Source organism: Lonchura striata, chromosome 6 (assembly GCF_046129695.1).
Source record: "Lonchura striata isolate bLonStr1 chromosome 6, bLonStr1.mat, whole genome shotgun sequence".
NCBI lineage: Eukaryota > Metazoa > Chordata > Aves > Passeriformes > Estrildidae > Lonchura > Lonchura striata.
In genome coordinates, this window is record NC_134608.1 from 33,260,882 (window position 1) to 33,279,190 (window position 18,309).

Genomic DNA, 18,309 nt, shown 5'->3' on the forward strand with positions numbered 1-18,309 from the left:
TGTTTAGGAAAATGCCCTCAGGTACATGGTGTGACTCCTGGGGATGGTCCTGTGCAGAGCTGGGAGTTGGATTAGATGAACCTTGTGCATCTCTTCCAGTTCAGCTTATTCTGTGATTCTGTGATAATCACAGGCAAGGGAATTCAGGTTTTGTTAGAGTGCATCAGGCATGTGGGATGTGACTTGTCCCTCTTTTCTCCAGGAGATAATCCCACAGAGAATGGTAATTAACATGGAAGAGGGGAAAGTGCTACTACAGCTACTACAGTTTTCCTACTTGGAGAATTCACAAAGTATTCATAGTATCATATCCTGAGGTGGCTTTGCCAGCTTCATAAAACAGAAGGGAAAACATTAACATTTGGACTGGTCTGATGTTCCCTAACTGTATTTGTGGTCTTTATGTGCCTGCCTTTATTTTTCACTTTCAAAGAAGAAGGGAGATTATGTTTGGTTTAAATGCTGAAGCCCATAAAAATAATAGCTGTCTGTAGGTAATAATGGTTGTATTTGAAGAACCAGATATGGGGACATTCTTAATTTGGCCCACATCAGAATCAGATGAGAAAGAGTTGCAAGACTAAGCATCTAAGCATGGTCCTGTCTGCAGATTACATACAATTGCAAATGAAACTACCTACTCTACAGACAACCTTAGCATTTAAAGTGCTACAGGAAGATCATGTGAGCCTTGATGCTGCAGCAGAATTTGCTGTCAAATCTTTTGGATACTCGGACACTGCAGAGCTCAAACTTCTGCTGCTTGATATTGCTATTCTTACACTTAGGAATAAATGTCCCAGTTCTGTATGTTTACATGTTATTCAATACTGTCTGGCTTTGCAGGGAAATGTGAGCAGTTTTGGAGAATGTGAACTTCCTTGTTTCCCTTGTAGTCTCTCTTGGAGTTTGTAAAACCTGCTCACTACTTCCCCACTGACTGATAGGCACCACCAACCAGAATTCATATGCCATAACCCTTACAAATGCTGAAATATTTGGCAGAATTAGGGCATGCCCTTTGGAAAAAATGGGATTTTTATCTGTATTTGGATGTATCTGACAGAAGGCTGCCTATCATGGGCTGTAAGGGTGCAGTATTTGATAGGGCTTCGGGAATTTAGGCACTGAGGTGTGTGAGGTTCCACAGCACATTGCGTGACAGGCCTCACAGGGAGCTTGGATGAAAGGAAGCTGGCAGGTGGGCTCTGTGTCCTCAGCCCTCACAAGTCAGGCTCTGCCAGACTGGTCTGCTGGGAGCACATCCCTGCTGAAGCTCAAGCAGAGCTGAAGGGAAACCATCCACCCCAAACCATGTCCCCAGGGAACAGGAAGGCAGGGAGGCTCTCCCAGAGTAGACGGCCACCACTGGGAGGGCTGGTTTCCAGATCACAGCCTTTTCTAGCTGTGGAAGAGGTGAGCAAGAACCGTATTTCTGGTTTGTTCAGCAGCTCTGTGCTGGAGGCAGAGCAGCAGCCTTCTCTCTGCTTCAGCCACTGCTGTCAGTGACACCTGCAGGGCCACGTGGGCACCGTCAGATCAGTGTTTGTGCTGATTACATTTTGGGCAGAGTGTATTAAATTTGTCATTAAAATGTCACTTTCATGCAGGTGACAGCATGAGGGTTATTTTAGGCAAGCTGTGGAGGAACAGTGCTTGGCAATGAGCAAAAAAATTAAACAGGCAAGCAATAAAGCTGGGCACATTTATGTGAGTTTGCCACCTACAGGTCCCACATTCCCTATTCTGCCCATTTCTGTCTCTGCAGTTCTGCTGCATCTCATTTCCCCTAGAGGATGGTTCTACCATAGTGGAGCCAGCTATGCATATGAATGAAAAACTATAATAAAACACTTAGTTTCAGCAGCACATCACAGGTTTATTTCAGGTGTCACCCTAACACCAAGCTAAATTCAATTGGACTGTACATTCACCCTGAGGGAATTCCAGTTCCTATTTTGATATTTCAAGGACAAGATGCTTGAATAAAGCTTGACATGGTCGTTACCCCTTTTGCAGAAGAGGACATCCAGGTACTTGCAATGGTGTGTTACCATCCCCAGTGCGATGACACATGAGTGGACATGCTGCTTCCAGGAGCTGGGTGAAGATAGTGGGTGGAGTTCTTGGAGAAGCCAAGGGGGCATATCTGTGGAATGGCTAATGGCAATTAAAACTTCCCTCTATATGGCAGTAGCAGTTTTATTCAAAAAACAAAATCGTCTTAGAGTGCAAAAGCCTGAACCAGCAGGAATGGTTAAGCTTAACAGGATGCCAATAAGACAAGCAAAACGTACTGCTTTCATGATAGTGTTTTTTTAGGACCTGTAAATCCTTTTAAAATTGCAGCATGATCTATGTATGTGTATGAGAATATCTTAACTACTTAGAAGTGACAGGGCTAGATCAATAACTTCATGTTATTTCTGAAGTATGCTTTATGACTTCTGAAAGTTAAATCTGGCGAGAAGTTTTTGCAGATTTGAGCTTTGATCAGTATGTTATAAAGATGCATACTTACATCATGTATTTGCTTTGCAGCTCCTGGTTGCTAAATCCCCTGTTGCTCCATTCTCCACTTTTTTCTACACCATTGAGAAATCAGGCTTGGTTCTTCAAGGTAGGACCAGACCATTGGTTATTTTGCCTTTTCAATTAGTATTTTAAGCAGACTGAATGTAGGTAACAACAACTATTGTTGAAAATGGTGCTGTTCATACTGAATTACAACCCCACACATTTAAACATTCTGGTTAACAAGGGGATTATTCTACTGAATTCACTGTTTTTTCTTGGATTACACTAAATTAGTTCTTGCCTGTTGCCATGGATCTAGAAATGGGCCTTGAAATTATTAACCAGGGCTCCCTGTTTTTCTCCAAGGTAAAGTGGAATGGTTTGGGTCCTATGGGATAGGTTTCTTCAGGATAAACATACCCATCTGTCATTAAAACATACTGTAAAAAATGGTTCTTCTTTAGCAAATGGCTTGGCATCCTTAAAAATGCAGGGAATTAATATCTGTTTTCTATTTTTGTGATAATTTTAATGCTAATGCCCTATGGTCTTAAATTATCCTCAAATTCTCTAGGATATGAAGTGGTATACTGAAAAGCTGGATATTACTGCCATGCTGACAGGGAACTAGAATCCCTCCTGGCTGTGTCCTGAATCATGTACTTTTAGACACAGCAAAGAGGGAAGTTCAACTCTTCCCTTCTTTTCCCATTTATCCCAACAAACATCTTAGTTTTTGACAAACAATCATAGATCAATTTTGTTGAGTTTTCCCATTTCAGAAACAGAGAATTTGTTCAGAGACAATCTTAATTTTTCAGCTCTTTTCTGTGAGCCATGAATATAGCTTTCCCAAGACTGAACCATACCTTTAAAGAACAAATAGGCCTGGTTGCACATAATGATGGAGCAGCATTCTGATAGAAGGATATCACTGGATTAAAAGTGTGGCAACTGCTCTTTTCCCTATACCCGTATGTTTCTGGGGTATACATTTAAAACATCATTTGCCATTTTTCTACAAACAGATAAAATAGCAGTTTGGATTTCTTTAAGTAATTGATGTCTTGATATCAGGCATTCTTTGTGCATTTTGAAAGGCAACAAGACCATCTTCTCTGTGTGAGCCCTCGATTAGTTTCTGGCTACATCAATATGTTTCTATTTTTGATATTTTTCTCCAAGATGGGTAGCAAGGAAGGGTATGGTTCCCCAGACTCTTTTACAGAGACTTGTAAACACACATGAACCATCTCACTGATTTGTCAAAGTAAATATTGCATGGTCTCATCCCGCATTTCAGTGATCATTATTTCTGTGGAAACAGGAAGTGAGCAAATCACCAGGAAATGTCTGGTTTGGATAAGATGCAGACTGTGGCACCAGGCTTCCTTGTTCTAGAGAGGCTAGAGTTTTTCTGGAAGCTGTACTTGGTGCTTCTTTCCAAAGGGAAGCTGGATGCAAGGGAAGATGACAGTCAGGCAAGCAGCCACGGGCCAGCCGGTGCGTGTCTGAGGGCACCACGAAGCGCTGACCAGTGGGCTCTGTCCCCAGCCTGGCCGCAAAGGCACCTCTCCCGTTCCGCCTTTGTAGTTTAATTCCCTTGGAGTCAGGAGGGGAGCACACTGAGGGTGGCTGATGGGAACAAGTGGGTGGATGTGGGAACTGGTGAGAAGCAGCAGCTGGCTGAAGTGCCCAGGATTCTTTCATTTTACTCAGGGGGTCCCATCCCAGGACCATTAACCAATAGGCCATAAACAAATTGATATCGGAAAATGTGGCTGGAAGCTCCCTGATTAGCGAGGGTGAATGGGGAACGAAAGACAAAGTGAAAGTGTGATTTAACAGTTCCACAAGCAATTTCCATTGCCACCTCTGAGAGATTAGGATGTGTGGAATAGGCTAAAAAAAAAAAAAAAAAAAAAAAAGAGGAGGAGCTCTCCCCCGCTTTGTTCTGTGGGCTGGAGGATAATAAAACGGCAGGAGAGGCAGCGGCTAGTTAGGGATTTCACAGACTGCTATTTGATGCAGTTTAAGGAGCCCTTCTGCTATTGTTGCAGTTAAAATGGGAAGCGGAACTGTTCTCCATTTGCAAAAATCTCCAGCGTCCTCAGGAAGAGGGCTGAGAGCAAAAGGCTATTAAGATGGTAATGCTGCCCCATTTGGAGGAGTGTATCAAAATCCTCTTTGTCAATGTAAATTGCTGCTCTGTTTCCCTGGTATCTTTGCATCTCATGGCCTCAGTGCAAGCACAGAATTTTTTGGGGGAGATCCTAGTGAAGACAGAACTGCTTCACTTTTATTATCAGAGGAGATCTCCAGGCTGCCCAAGGGTCCCTTGGAGAAAACTTCTTTGCTTTTATAAATCTGAAGTGTTCAGGGATTAAGAGAATCCATTTATGCACTCATTCTCTTATTTCCACTTTCAGACTAGAGAAATGAAATGTGATGATTGAAAAGCAAGATTGGAGAATCATAAATTTAGCAAAGACAAGTCTGCAGCCTCCTCCTTTCATTGTTTCAAATTGCTCTGTGCTATAGGGGGGGTGGACTGCAACCCTAAAAATATCCTCAGTTGCCTTAACATTGCAATGCAGTGTCATGTTATGTTCTGCCAGTGTCATTCTTTGATGAACCTGAATTGTGAGTGTAGAATCCAGTCTGACAGCCAATCTCTATTTCATAGAGATCTTAGACAAAAAGGCAGAAATCTGGATCAAGCACAGCAAAATATTGGAAGTTTTACTGTCAGCTTGTGTTTGCTGTTCTAAGAACTTGCTGTCGCTTCCCTAGTTCAATATACCAGTGGCAGTGAGTGGAGTCATACCGTTAAAAAGAAGAATACAATTAAAAGAGCTTCAGATCTACTTGATTAAGAGTAAAAGTTGTAACATTATTTTTCTCCTTGGCTATGAAATAACTTCTGTTTTAATTGGAAGTTGCTAACTGGTAATTCTGTTCTGGTACAACAGAAGAAATTTTGAGCTGCTCTTGCCGAATTGTAGTTTCATTGAAATTGAATGTAGCACTGCTGGGTTAGGCCAGCTGAACTAGAAGATGCTACTTAGCTTTGTGCATACATATGCGAAAAAGATAGGCTGAATGAAACTGATTTGAACCTGTATGCTATGGGTGATCATCCAAGTCTAGCTTTCAAAGCAGCAGTGTTCTGGAGTATAAATACAAGTAGGCAAGAAGCCTAGCTGTTACCTACCAACAACTCAGCTATTTGAGGAAGTCTCATTCCATCTTACTTAAGCAAATGCCTTCTGTTACCAAGAAGATGGTGCTGCAAAAGGAGACAGGGACACGGTGGCTGTTTGCCAGCTGAAGAGTCTTTTGGGACTGAATGTTTTAACTAAGTGATTAACATTGCTCTTCATGGAAAAACTCAGAAGCACTGAAAACATAAGGCAAATTATATTAGCGAGCTAGGATGTGCTTTTGAATAATAATATATTTTCAGTTTCATAGGGTTTAAAGATGGATAGAATTATCAGTTCATCCAAACTGACCTCCCATATATCATACATGTTCCTTCAGGTGCCTGGTTTGCCTCGCAGTGTTTTCAAGTTTTAGCTACCTTGCTGCAAAACCCTTGTTCTGTATTTCAGATTAGAATTTGTCTGCCTTCATCTTTCGTCCTCAGGTCTTGTAATGACCTTCAGTGCTAAAAATAAGCAGTAATACTGTTAAATGGTTGCCATTTTTCATGAGTGTACTTGGCATAATGATTTATCTTGCTATGTTTTACTCTTCCTTTTTGAAAGTATAACTGGCTATAAATTTAACCTCAAAATGTTATGTCTCCTGCTGACTGGCTCCCCTTACTTCTCAAAGAAAGAATAGAATACCTTGTATTGCTAAAGGGAAGAGTTTGGGGGTGTGCTACGGGACTGGATAGTTAGTTTATTAATCCACCCCTTCTGCTGCCCTCTTTTTCACTGCACACAACCTGTCTGAACACAAATGTACTCACCTTGCATGTAATGTCCTATTGAGGCAGGTAACTTATTATATGTAGAAACAAAAGAATGTGACACTTGGAAGAGAGTGTCTTTTAAGTTTCACAGTAGTAAGGGAAAAGATCTAGTAACAGCTAAATCTAGGGAAACCTTAGTACATTATGTTTCATTTGTCACTAAGGTAATGAAAGAGGCTCATTTTGATCTCAAAATAGCATAGGGTCTGGGTTTGTAGTGCAGCATGGCAAACTGTCTCCAAAGTGCAATAACTAATTTCTATGGCTGAAGCGAGTGAAAAGTGCCTCATTTTATTTTGTAAAGAAACAAGTAGTGAGGTAGAAAAGGAATTCTGAAAGAAAGGGCAGCGTTATTTGTATTGTATTGTGTTGGTTTGAACAGTGAAAGACAATGATTTACTGCATCAAAAGGTTTTATTCAATTGAAGAACTGTAACTATAAAGTGACCTTTGTCTGGAGCAACATGGATATAATCTGTAAAATGAAGCAGGGTTGTACTTCATGTGTGAATGGGTGGGAGACAGATTAATGGGAATAGAGTTGTGCATTGCTATTGAGATGGTAAAAGATTTGCAGTGCCACTGGTGATTTCCAGCCCTATTGGAGGGATAAAGATGAACTGATCATTGTTAGAATCTCTGTGGGGTAGAACCGTTTTTGCTGTATTCCCCACAGGACACTGAAAGTCTCTTGCCATTTTTAACAGGTTTGTAATAATGAGAGCAAAGAAGCACTATCAATTTATAGGTTAAGTCTGTCCTGGGAGTAAGGCATGAGAAAAAATAAGACTGCCAGCAACATCACCCACACAGATAGAGCTGACATGAATGAAAATGTTCTTTTGTTCAGGCAATTCATGGCATTTTGAGGAGTGGGTTACTAAACCTGGCCCAGGAATGGTGTTTGCTTGGGAGAGGGTGTCCTCACTAGATAGGTTTGTGGGAATTGCTCTACTGCTCTGCAACAGCACTGCCAAAGCCTTGGTGGAGGAGCCAAACTCCATGGCTGTCAAAAGAAGGAGGACAGAGAAACAGGGCACAGATGCAAAACCAAATAAAATGTTTATTATGAGAAATGGAAGGAAAACATTTTAATGGTGAAGGAAGACTAGAGGCCTCTTGGGTTTAGATCCAGTAGAAACCAAACAAACTGGAATTTCAATAAAATGAAATGCTTCTCTCTGCAAACATGACCTTTCACATAGTGGCATAGTAGATAGGCAGTGGATTGATAAAGTTTCTGGCCATGCTTGTTCCTGTGAGCTTAACTTGTGCAGGGATATTATGCTGGATAAATCTAGTTTAGCACAATGCTTTGAATTACTGCTTAATTTTAAAGATGCATGTAAAGATACAGTACTGCTGTCTTGCACTTAAAGCCAAACATGTTCCTAAATGCTTTACTAGATTGTAACTGAAGTGCCAGCATTTAACTTGTCTGAAGTTCTACTAAATGTAATACAAAGAAAAGTTTTAGTGTAAGCAGTGTGCCAAATCTGTTCTCATTTATACAAGTGCAAATCAAAATTAATTTGTTTTAATCCAGTGTTAAAACAATGATCTGAAGAGTGTAAGTCTGTTCCCCTCTTTTCAAGGCTGGCATAGGCTTCCTGGGACAAAATTATCTCACTTCAGAGAAATTTTCTCCTTACCAGGCTCTGTGTAATGGATTCCTGATCAAAGTAGGCTGCTCCCCTGGGTTTTCAGCATACTACTAAAGCAAATGGCCTTTTTTCCAAAAGGCTTTTAACATAAGGAGTGTAATTGTCTGTTGATTAGAGGTAGTGTCTGTGATTTTTGACAATATATTGTTCTGGGAACTGAACATTGTCATGGAAGACTAAGACTCTACTAGTAATTGCCTGGATTTAATGTAGATGTCATATCTTTCAAGCTACAGATTTGTACAGATTTGTACAGATTTTGTAGGTCAAATGTATCTAAAATGGACTTAATGTTCTTAAGTGAACACATTCATGAGTAGGAAGCTGTTCAAAAACATGTTTTTCAGCCAGAATAAAGTATCATGCTTTTGTGTGCAGCTTATGAAGGTAAAAGACAGTTAAGTCTCAGTGATTTTTTTTCTTTTCTCACATAGGTACAACTAGGTTTCTTTTGCTATCCTCAAAGTTTATGTCTGTACCGGTTTCACCTCTAACATGTTTGGTGAAACCATCATGATGTAATTTGATCTTGTGAAAATGTAGTTAGCAATAGAGGACTATGACCCAAATTAGTTACCCTTGGTAATACATGCAACTTTTCTTCAGCTATAGGAATTTATGTATTACTAAAATCTTGTAAAATCCCTAAGTGTACAGCCTGTTTTCCAGAGAGAAATTCTGGGTACTTTATTGTTCCCTCTGCTGAGGAGATCCAAGAGTTACGTACAGTCTAAACTCTGGAAGTCTCCAGAGTGCAATTCTGTGTAGGGAAGCACACATCGAAACTGGAAAACTTTGCCTGAGGAGACGCTTACTAGCACAGGGATAACACTTTACAAACAGGGCTTCCACTGCTTTGACCCCAGTGCTGTTTTTCTGTGAAACTTTCTCTGTGTTTCAAGAATTAACATACCCTGAACAACCTCATGTATCTCTGCATCTGATGTGTTGACTTGCTCCGTCACAGATTTAAATTATCTTCTCATATATTCTTAAATCTATCTTGATAAGATGGAATAGGAATATATAGCACTTTCTTAGAAACAGGCGCATGTGATAAACCCTCTCAGCAAACAGTGGTTTACTTCAAATGCTTTTTCTCGTTACAGTCATTCCCTAAAATTCATAATGTTGGGCTGTTACTATAAAGTATCTTCTGCAATGTTCCTTTCAACTTTAGCACTGCTCCTCAGTGTTGTAATGAAACCAAACCTGGTCCTTTGTCATTCAGTTCTGTGAAGACCCCTGAAAAACTTTTGAGATTAAATTTCAGGGCTAGATTGAGTTAAAGAAGCATTATAGAGATAAGAGCAGCAAGGAGGCTAGTCAGCAGTTTGCTAGAGTGTTGGGTAGCAGCCTAGGCTGTCCTTTGGTTTGCCATCTGAATAACCCTAGGGGTCTGCCTTAGGGCTCAGCACATAGGCAAGGCAGCACAAGCCTACAGGGGTGAAGAGGAAGCAAAGGCAAATGATGCTATAATTAACAATTCAACAAAAGATGTTGTTGAAAATATTTTGCTGTATTGTTCACTGAATCTTGTTTTCATTTAAACTTCCTAGTTCTTCAACTACAGAAGCATTCTCCCATACCATCCAAAGCTCTGTGAAGGTGCACTTCCTAGAAGCAGCAGCTGAGATGTGGGGAGTGACACTTCTAGAAAATGCTGGGGAATATTAGAGTCTGAATAGTCTGAACTGAGTGCTGTGTGCTGTTGTGGAGACCTCAGCTGAGATATGCCTTACTATTGGGTGAATAGGCTTAGAATAAGCAGGCTGAAATCCAAAGTTGTGAACACCAAGTGTTGCACTGGTGAAGATGTTGTGAGTGAATTTAGGGATGGGATGAGATTCTTTCTTAGTAGCATATATAAATATCAAATTCCTCCTTCAGGCTGCATATGCTTGATGGACTGCAGTCTTGAGACATGACAGGTGGGAACTGCACACCACATCTTTTACTTTTCTACATGGTATATTTGTGCTGTGAGTGAATTACCCAAAACAAGGTATTGGGCAGCCAGGCACATACATTGCAGCTGTGAGTCCTAGCTGTGAGCTAGACCATATCCTGTCTGCTGTGGCATTTGCTGAAGTCCACAGAGGAGCAGAACATCCTGTTTGCTTAGTTTTCTTTTGTCTGCCCCATAGCAGCACAGGGAGAATATTACTCTATATCTTTCCTCTTCTGCTCTGAAATTGGATCACAGCACTCATGATTGTGTTCAATAGCTGGAAATGCTGAGGATATCCGATTGCTGAGGTCTCTTATTTTAAACACCACATGCCAGGAAAAGTATGTGGGATCCCACCAGCTTAGCACTGGAGGGTGCAGGATGCATCAACAGGAAAACCAAACAAAACATGAAGTGAAATTCATTTGAAAAGGGAAGGGACTCATAGACCACCAATCAGCAGTGTTTAAACTCCTCATATCTACACAATAGGACTTTTATATTCCTTCAGTTCTTCTCGATATGCAAACTATCTTAAACTGATTTTTAGAGCTGCAGCTGTCACCAAAGGCATTAGAACCTGTAGGTGCTCATTACCTTTGAAAATCAAGCCAATGTATTTGAATGTGGTAGTAAAAGCCAAAAGCACTAAATCAGGATGGTGAAAGCATAACGTTGATAGTTCTGTTATGTGATCCTAGCCACCTTCATGTTGGATACAGAGGCAGGGCCTCACACAGAGCACACCAGAACTCAAAGGTATGTTATTTCTTCTTTGCCTTTCAGCCAGCCTTCTCCTACAATTCTGTTGCCTTGCTTCATCATGGCAGTCCTTCCAGCTGAGTAACACTGGAAAGGACTTTTTTAGAGTTTAGCAGAGATAACTTTTATTCACCCAGAATACTTTCTTTTCCTTGAGAAACAGGTTTTCTCCCCCTTTTTCTTCCAAATGTGTGTTAGGCTGATGTGGGGAATGAGTGGTCACACAACTGACCCATAGCCAAGTGGGCCAATTTGGCTAGCAGTACAAGATAGCAGCAGCAAGGATGGGCAGCCACCCGAGTCACAGTTTAATTTTCATTTGTAAGACTTGTTGTGCCCTAGGAACAGTTTTTAAGTAATGGATAAAAGTCAGAGCAAGCCCTGATTACTCTGGTGTAGAATGAACTAAATTCCACTGTCACATCTGAGTGCAAAGGGAGTAAGGTGTCCCTAAGCTGGTCCCAGCTGCCTGGGCTCAGGAAGGACACCATTTACTGCTCTGTTACTTAAGGGCACATGAAAACTTAATACACAAACTGAATTTGCAAATTCAGGGCCTCTTCTGGCAGGAGAGGTAAGAGAGCTGACCCACCGAGGGCTGCAGCCAAGCGTGGCATTAATTTACAGGGAAAACTTGTTTAACTGGCCCTCTGTTACTGCTTGCCTCAGACTGGAACCTTTCTCAGTTCATTTGGTGTCTTTTTTTTAATTTTATTTTTCAAAGTGCCACATATTGTTGGTAAAATAAGGAAACTTGAAAACAGAGGAAGTAGAGGTAATGTTGGTCTTGAAACACCAGCAATTGAAAAGATCATTCACAGTTTCCTTTAAAACAAAACCAAGGGGTAAGATAATGCTAACCAGGGCTGGGTGCCGAAGAGAGCATCATAAAGAAGTATCCACTGTTATTGTTCAACTCAGTGTTTGTTCTTCATGTGAACAAAAGGAAGGAAGAGCTCTGCTATCAGGCTGGAGAGGAAGGAGTCTTTGTTGCCCTTGGCTACCCTAACTTTAAATGTGAGGAAGCACAGGGCACTGCAACATAACCTTTCTGCAGTATAAGATGAGGAAAATTGATAGTTCAGGAGGTTAAGGGCGGACACTATTTCTCTAGGCTTCCCTTTCATGACAGCCCCAAATCAGGTATGGCAGTGCTAGTATTTACATAGGTCAGATGAGGTTTTAAAAATCTGGTTTTAAACCCTGGTACTTCTGTTTTGCTGCTTCTCTGCCATTTGATACTTTCTCTGCATTGTTGCTCACCCTAGGAGCAGTAAGAGATGCCATTTCCTTCATTTCCTTATTGAATGTGACAGGCACCCAGTGTCCTGAGTGTAAAGTTCAGTCATGTTGCTGAATGTATCTGCTAGAGACTGAGTCAGGTTTACTGTACTTTTCTGTTCCTGCTCCGCCCATAGATTTGTCTGCTGAAGTGGCAGAATTCCTGCTGTCCCTCTCCCCATCTTTCAAGTCATGAGGATGACACACTGTCAGTGATAAAATTTACCATGCTCAGAGCCATTGTTTCAGATTTTCAGATGACTCAAGCAATGACTGTGTCATCAGCTAACCTCAGGTTACAATTTAAAGATACTCCTACAATCATTAAATTCTAATTAGCTTGCTCTGTGTGTGTCTAGTCCATGTACTACCTCTGCATTCCAAGAGACACTGGAGAAACAGATCTGCATGCCATTAGAGGCAATGCTGTGGTGTTGGGTTGTTTGAAAACTGTAGGTGCATATTTTGATTTTGATATACAGAATTAATTCCTCTAGCTTTGAAATTTCTGGACAGACAATAAAAGCAGCCCACAAATACATATCAGCTTTGTCTCCCATTCAAGGTGCATCCCTGCATTGATTTCCTGTTAATTCAAGGTTACCCTGGTACATGATGTACAAAATGACACTTCCAACACATTTATGTTAGAGTCTGTTTCCATAATCCTGAAATCTGATTCTTCTCACAACAGTATGTTTTGTGAAAGTTCTACCAACATTACTGTAGACAGAAAAAGAACATTACTTAGATAAAATCACCTTGTTTTATTTAATGCAAGTGATCTGAGGGCTTGGTGATTTGTCATCGTGAAAGCATTTGGTAAGAATGCAAAGAGAATAGGGAGAATCCCGTGAAACTACTGAGAGGGTCAAGTGTAAGAAGGGTTCTTTAAGGTGTCATAGTAAGTCAACTATATACCATTAATGGCAGGAGAATTAGGGCCAGGCTCAAATTAGATACTTGAAGTATGATCGGTTTGTGTGTAAAACCATGCTAGATACAGGAAGAAATAAATACCATATTACATTGTTGGCACTGTGGCTCTGAAAACCCACTAAGTTCAATACAGAAAACAAAAAAAAAAACTCTGAATGACCTGAAAAATTAAATTAAGAAATAAAATTATTTCAGACCACTCACCAAAGTAGCCTTCTGAAAACAGGTTGGTTTTTATTTCACATAATAGATACAAAAGCTCAGTAAAATGCTGAAAATCCAGATGGGCTAATGGGGGAATGACTCTGCCTGTACTTAATTTTTTTTTATGTTATTAGCATCTTGCAGTGTGGAGGTTCTTTGAAGAAAAAAAATCCAAGATTAGATTTAGCACATTTTAGTCAAGCCACAGCAAGTATACTTAATTTACAAATACAAATGTTTTGTGTTTGTTTTCCTAATTACTATCCCTATAAATTATTTGTTTCTTAAAAGCTAAAAGGGCTTCTTTCCTTCTCACATATCATCATGAGTGGTTTTAATAGAATAAATTGTGTCTTTGCCAGTTTAAACAGTTGTCTTCAGTTAGGCCAGTCATGGTGGCTTATGTATACAGTTACAGTTTTTGTACTTGGGTGTTAAATCTGAAGAGGCATGGAAGAAATAAAATTTACTTAGGTTTTTGGTGACTCCTTTTCTGAACAGAACTAGGAAGGCTGAGTGAGAAACATTCATTAGTGTGGTTGAAGACAATAGATGAGCTTCTGAGTACTGTCAGGGCACAATTATCTTCAAGAAAAGTAGGTGCTGGTTTGATGCATCCATAATTAGAACTGCCTAGCACTGTTGAAAGAGTTTCCTCTCCCTCTTAGGGCTAGAGGGCCTGGCAAAATCTCCTTTGGGATGAAACTAGAGCATTTATCTGAAAGGTTTCTTGGGTAAAGGACAACCCTATGACTTTCTCTATATAAACTGTTGTTATGATCATCCATAATATGTTTTGACCTATCTATAATAATTTAAACTTGCAGAGGATGTAAAAAACCAGGTAGCAACTACGAGAGGATTGGAAGTCTCCTAGCAAAGCTATGCCTGATGGAATTGCTTTTTGTTGGAGCCGTATCTTTGACAGACTCAAGCAGTGGTTTTAATTAAGGATAAGGGTTCCATTATAATAGATATGAAGAGTGGCAGTGGATAAGGCCATGATCTAACTGGAAAGAAGAGGAGAATCATGGCCAGCAGAGTTCTGTGTTGCACTGCAGCAGCACACATCTTGTAGGTCATTAGTGGAAGGGGGTAGGCTAAGCTTTTGCAGCATTCCCCTTCCACTGCCTCACCCTTATACCTGTTTGGAAGGGGAAGGCTAATACAATACCATTTTACCACACAAATCGAAAGACAACACTTTGATACAATGAAATTTGGTGTGATTTCTTCCTTTTCCTTGGATAGAGACTTACTGAACCCTGGACATGAGGAGAGAGGAGCAGTCCTTACCTTCTTCTGCTAATGAATTTTCTCATCAGCGGACTAGACTTGATAACATAACAGTTTGCTGTAGGAGAAAGCTGAATCCTGCCTGTTCACAAGTAGAAGCCTTTTATAAAAGAATCCTGTTAAAAAGAGTAAACCTGTTACCAGAAAGAAATCAAGTGAACAGTTCTGACAAAAGAAACAAGAATAGATAACACAGTGTTAGTGAAAAACTGTTTCTTAAAGAAGCAAAATGGTTTTGTTTCCACAAGCTGGCAAGACGGATATTAGTTGCTACAGCAGGAATCTAAAGGCACCAGATTCACTAGCCTGGTTGTTTATTTGTAGGGATATGTTCAGTGAACATTTCAAGCACTCCAGGAAGAAAAGAGAGACTGAAAACTTAGCTATATTTTGTTAACATTTTCTTTCCAATAGAAATCAAACTGAAGAAGACAACAGAAAAATTCTGATTTCATTTTATTATTAGCTGTTGAGATATGCATTTATCAGAAGAAATGAGAAACAGATTACACCAACAAACACATCTGACCTTAGACTGGCCTTCAAGTCATCCAAAAAGAAACACAAAATATGGAGTTGTTTACAGCCAGGCACTTAAAATCCCACACAGCTGCAAGGGTGAGAGGGAGCAGAATAAACTCTCAAGACAAGCTGACAACAGCTCCACTGCCGGGGTGCCCCTTTTGCAGACGAGACAACAACAGATGAAGAAATCTTGAGAATGACCCAGAGCAGTGCTCATTAGTGAATGAAGCACAGGCAGGAAATAGGACAAGATTCCTTTTGTCATAGTTTTTCACCCAGCTGTCTGCCTGTCCCACAGCCACCCACATGCAATCAAATATAGTCATAGTCAACCTCCAGAAAAGTTATACAAATAAAACCTCCAGTGATTGCATACAGAGTCCTTCCAAGTTACATTTGCCCCATTAGCAAGGAATGAAAAATTACTAGTTTTAATCCAGGCACGTTTATCATTGCAATTGAAACTTATTAGGAGGGGTTGTATTCAGGTAAATCTGATAGAACCATGTGATTTCTCTTACTGATGTCATATGGACATCTGTTTCTCTGCATATCTACTATTTACTACTGATTTACTAGCACTTTTACTACTTCTATTTCGTTTCCTTCTTATGGCAAAGTTGTAATTTTTACTTTATACAGGTATAAACTCTCTTTGTATTAAACAGATGTGTGCAATGCCCAAAATGAGAGCATTAACAAGCAGAGAAAAACATTTCTGGACTTCTGAAATGTAATCTGTGGAGTCAAATGCTATTTTGAGATTTTTAAGTTATCATAATAACATTGAGACTCCAGCTTCTTTGGAACCTTTCTTTTGTGAGTACATCTCACTTAACATCTTGCTCATAGGCTATAAAAAAGTTTTCTTTTTCTTATGGATTGAATGCAGTTTTTTTTATCTATATTTTTCAGCTGGAGTTAAATAACAGAAGTCTGTTATAGGGAATTCTGTAACTTGTTTTTCCAAATGGCAGCCATCCTGTTGCTCTCCACCAGGAGCCACCTGTCTGTAGGGTACTGTGAGTAGTTACACTCTGCTCCAGTGCTGTTCATTGTGCCTTCACGTTTGGCTTTGCTGCTCAGCTGCAGTGGCCATTTTTAAATGGAGCAGTTGTCTATGAGCTGTTCATGAGTCTTCTAAATAGAGACTTTGAACACATTAGCACTGAGACTGAGCATCAATAAAAATTAATGTCATATTTGTAGCCTATGGCAATTATTTTTAAAAATCATGGATTCATGCAGTCTTGAATCCAGTGTGTAGATTTCAGTGTGGCTTTAGTGCAAAAATATAAATCAATGTGTAGAGTTCCAAAGTGACATTAGGCAGACAGAGAATTCAAGCTGGCATAAAAAAAAAAGCCTAGCCTCTTCCCACCCAAAATTATGTCAGCATCAATATGAGACAGCTCTCTCTAGTGTCAGCATCTCTATTTAGAAATCCCACTTGAATCAGTCCATGTGAGTACAATGACATTCTTTCACAGTCTGAAGTACCTACAAGGAGCTGGTCTGAGACCTACTTATTCCACCCTAGCTAGCAGAGAGACCTGAGAGACAAAGAGGTCATAATTGCTAATCAAAGTGATTTTATGTTTAATGGGGAGGGGTTGCTGCAAACTATCAGAACAGTCTTTGAGGCATCTGGTTTGTTGCTTTTGGAGTCCCATTAATATCTCTTCTGTGCTGTTACAATGGTAATGGTAGCTATCAGACATTACTGCATCTCCTCTTATCACTGTGTCTGGGTGCAGTATCACTAGAGCTTTTAGTTGTGTATTTTTCTCCCCACATCTCTCATTTCTCATCTTTATTTGAATCACAGTCTTGTTCAGCAGGTCAGCTAATGGAGAGCAGATTTTTTTACTTATTCTGGTTCTTTTTTCCCTTTTCCCTCTATTTATATAACACACAATTTGTAATCTTTTTAAAACCAAAGAGAGAAGTCTTGAGTTCATCTAGATTAAAATCAGCTGCAGCCTATTAATGGACTCAGCCCAAGACTGAGACTTTAGGAAACAAAAACACTGGACTAAATTATACTGAACTGGCCTCTGTCTCCTGGTGAGGGGATTCATATAGCGAGAGGAAAGGGGAAGGGGGGGGGGGGGGGGGGAGTAAAGGGAGAGGATCTCCATGTGGTTTTAATTCATTTTGATTCTCTTCCTGAAGCTAATTTACCCAACACAAAGGCTCTGTAGTGGGCAGCCAGCTTTTTAGAAGTTTGGCTTTCACTGATAAACAACTCAGTTCCTGTTCTGAAGGTCCGAGATAGCTCAGACCTGTGTGTAATCAGCCAAGGTTTAATGTGAGTATTTTGGTACAGGGTATTTCAATTACATATTAGAGTCCTTTCATCATCTGTCAGAGTGTATCCTGAAGACTCTCAGATAATTGATCTAACTCCTCCATTCATTCTGTCCCCAGAAACAGACAGTGAATTGTCTCATTGAAAATCAGAATAGCAGACACATGGGCCAAAACATGTCAAGCCAAAAGTGCTTCCACTAGCATGGAACACTCACAGAAGCCAGTTCTGAGCTTCTTCTGGTCACAGGAGCCTTTGCCACTGAAGTAGCAATGTACTGTTCTCTACTAAAGGGGAAAAAACTCATTGATTATATTCATCCCCTTTAACATGAAATCTTTTTTATTGCATTCTTAGTCCCATTACTGTGTGCAGTCGTCTAGCAATAAGTTATGTCTTTGCCCTAAAGAAGCCAGACAGTGGGTGGGGAAGTGAAGCAAACAGTAAATCATTAGCTGGAAATTACTTGATTAATTATGTTAGGCCCAGACTGTCTTTGGTTACAGTTTTCATGTATTTAGTGACAATAACTTGTAATCTAAACAAAACTAGAAGGCAAATGGGGAGATTAATGAAGGGACTGAGATGGAGGAAGGAGTGGAACTGCGCCTTGGAAGGAAGGGTCGAGACAATAGCTATGCATGTATGGCTTCCCAGTGCTTCAGTCCCATGTGCAAATATTTGTTATGAGAAATGAGTAAAAGCATGGCCCAAATCGATCACTGCCTAATAAGCCACAACAACCAGCACCAGTTGTTCACTGCTCTATTAATATGTCCTACAAATGAGTAACATCAAAGCAAATACAGCTTTAAGATTGAGATCTGGGGATATCTGGCTTCAACTGCTAATTCTTGCTGGTTTTGTATAATAATGG

General features: G+C 40.2%; 1 protein-coding gene across 1 annotated transcript in view; it reads left to right on the forward strand.

Annotated features, from left to right (window-relative positions):
- Positions 1-18,309, forward strand: part of RAD51B (RAD51 paralog B) — a 350,424-nt gene that overhangs the window by 224,312 nt on the left and 107,803 nt on the right. The window contains exon 9 of the mRNA XM_021537030.2: positions 2,542-2,620. Within this exon, the coding sequence (XP_021392705.2) occupies positions 2,542-2,620 (79 nt within the window). The remainder of the gene's footprint in view (positions 1-2,541; positions 2,621-18,309) is intronic.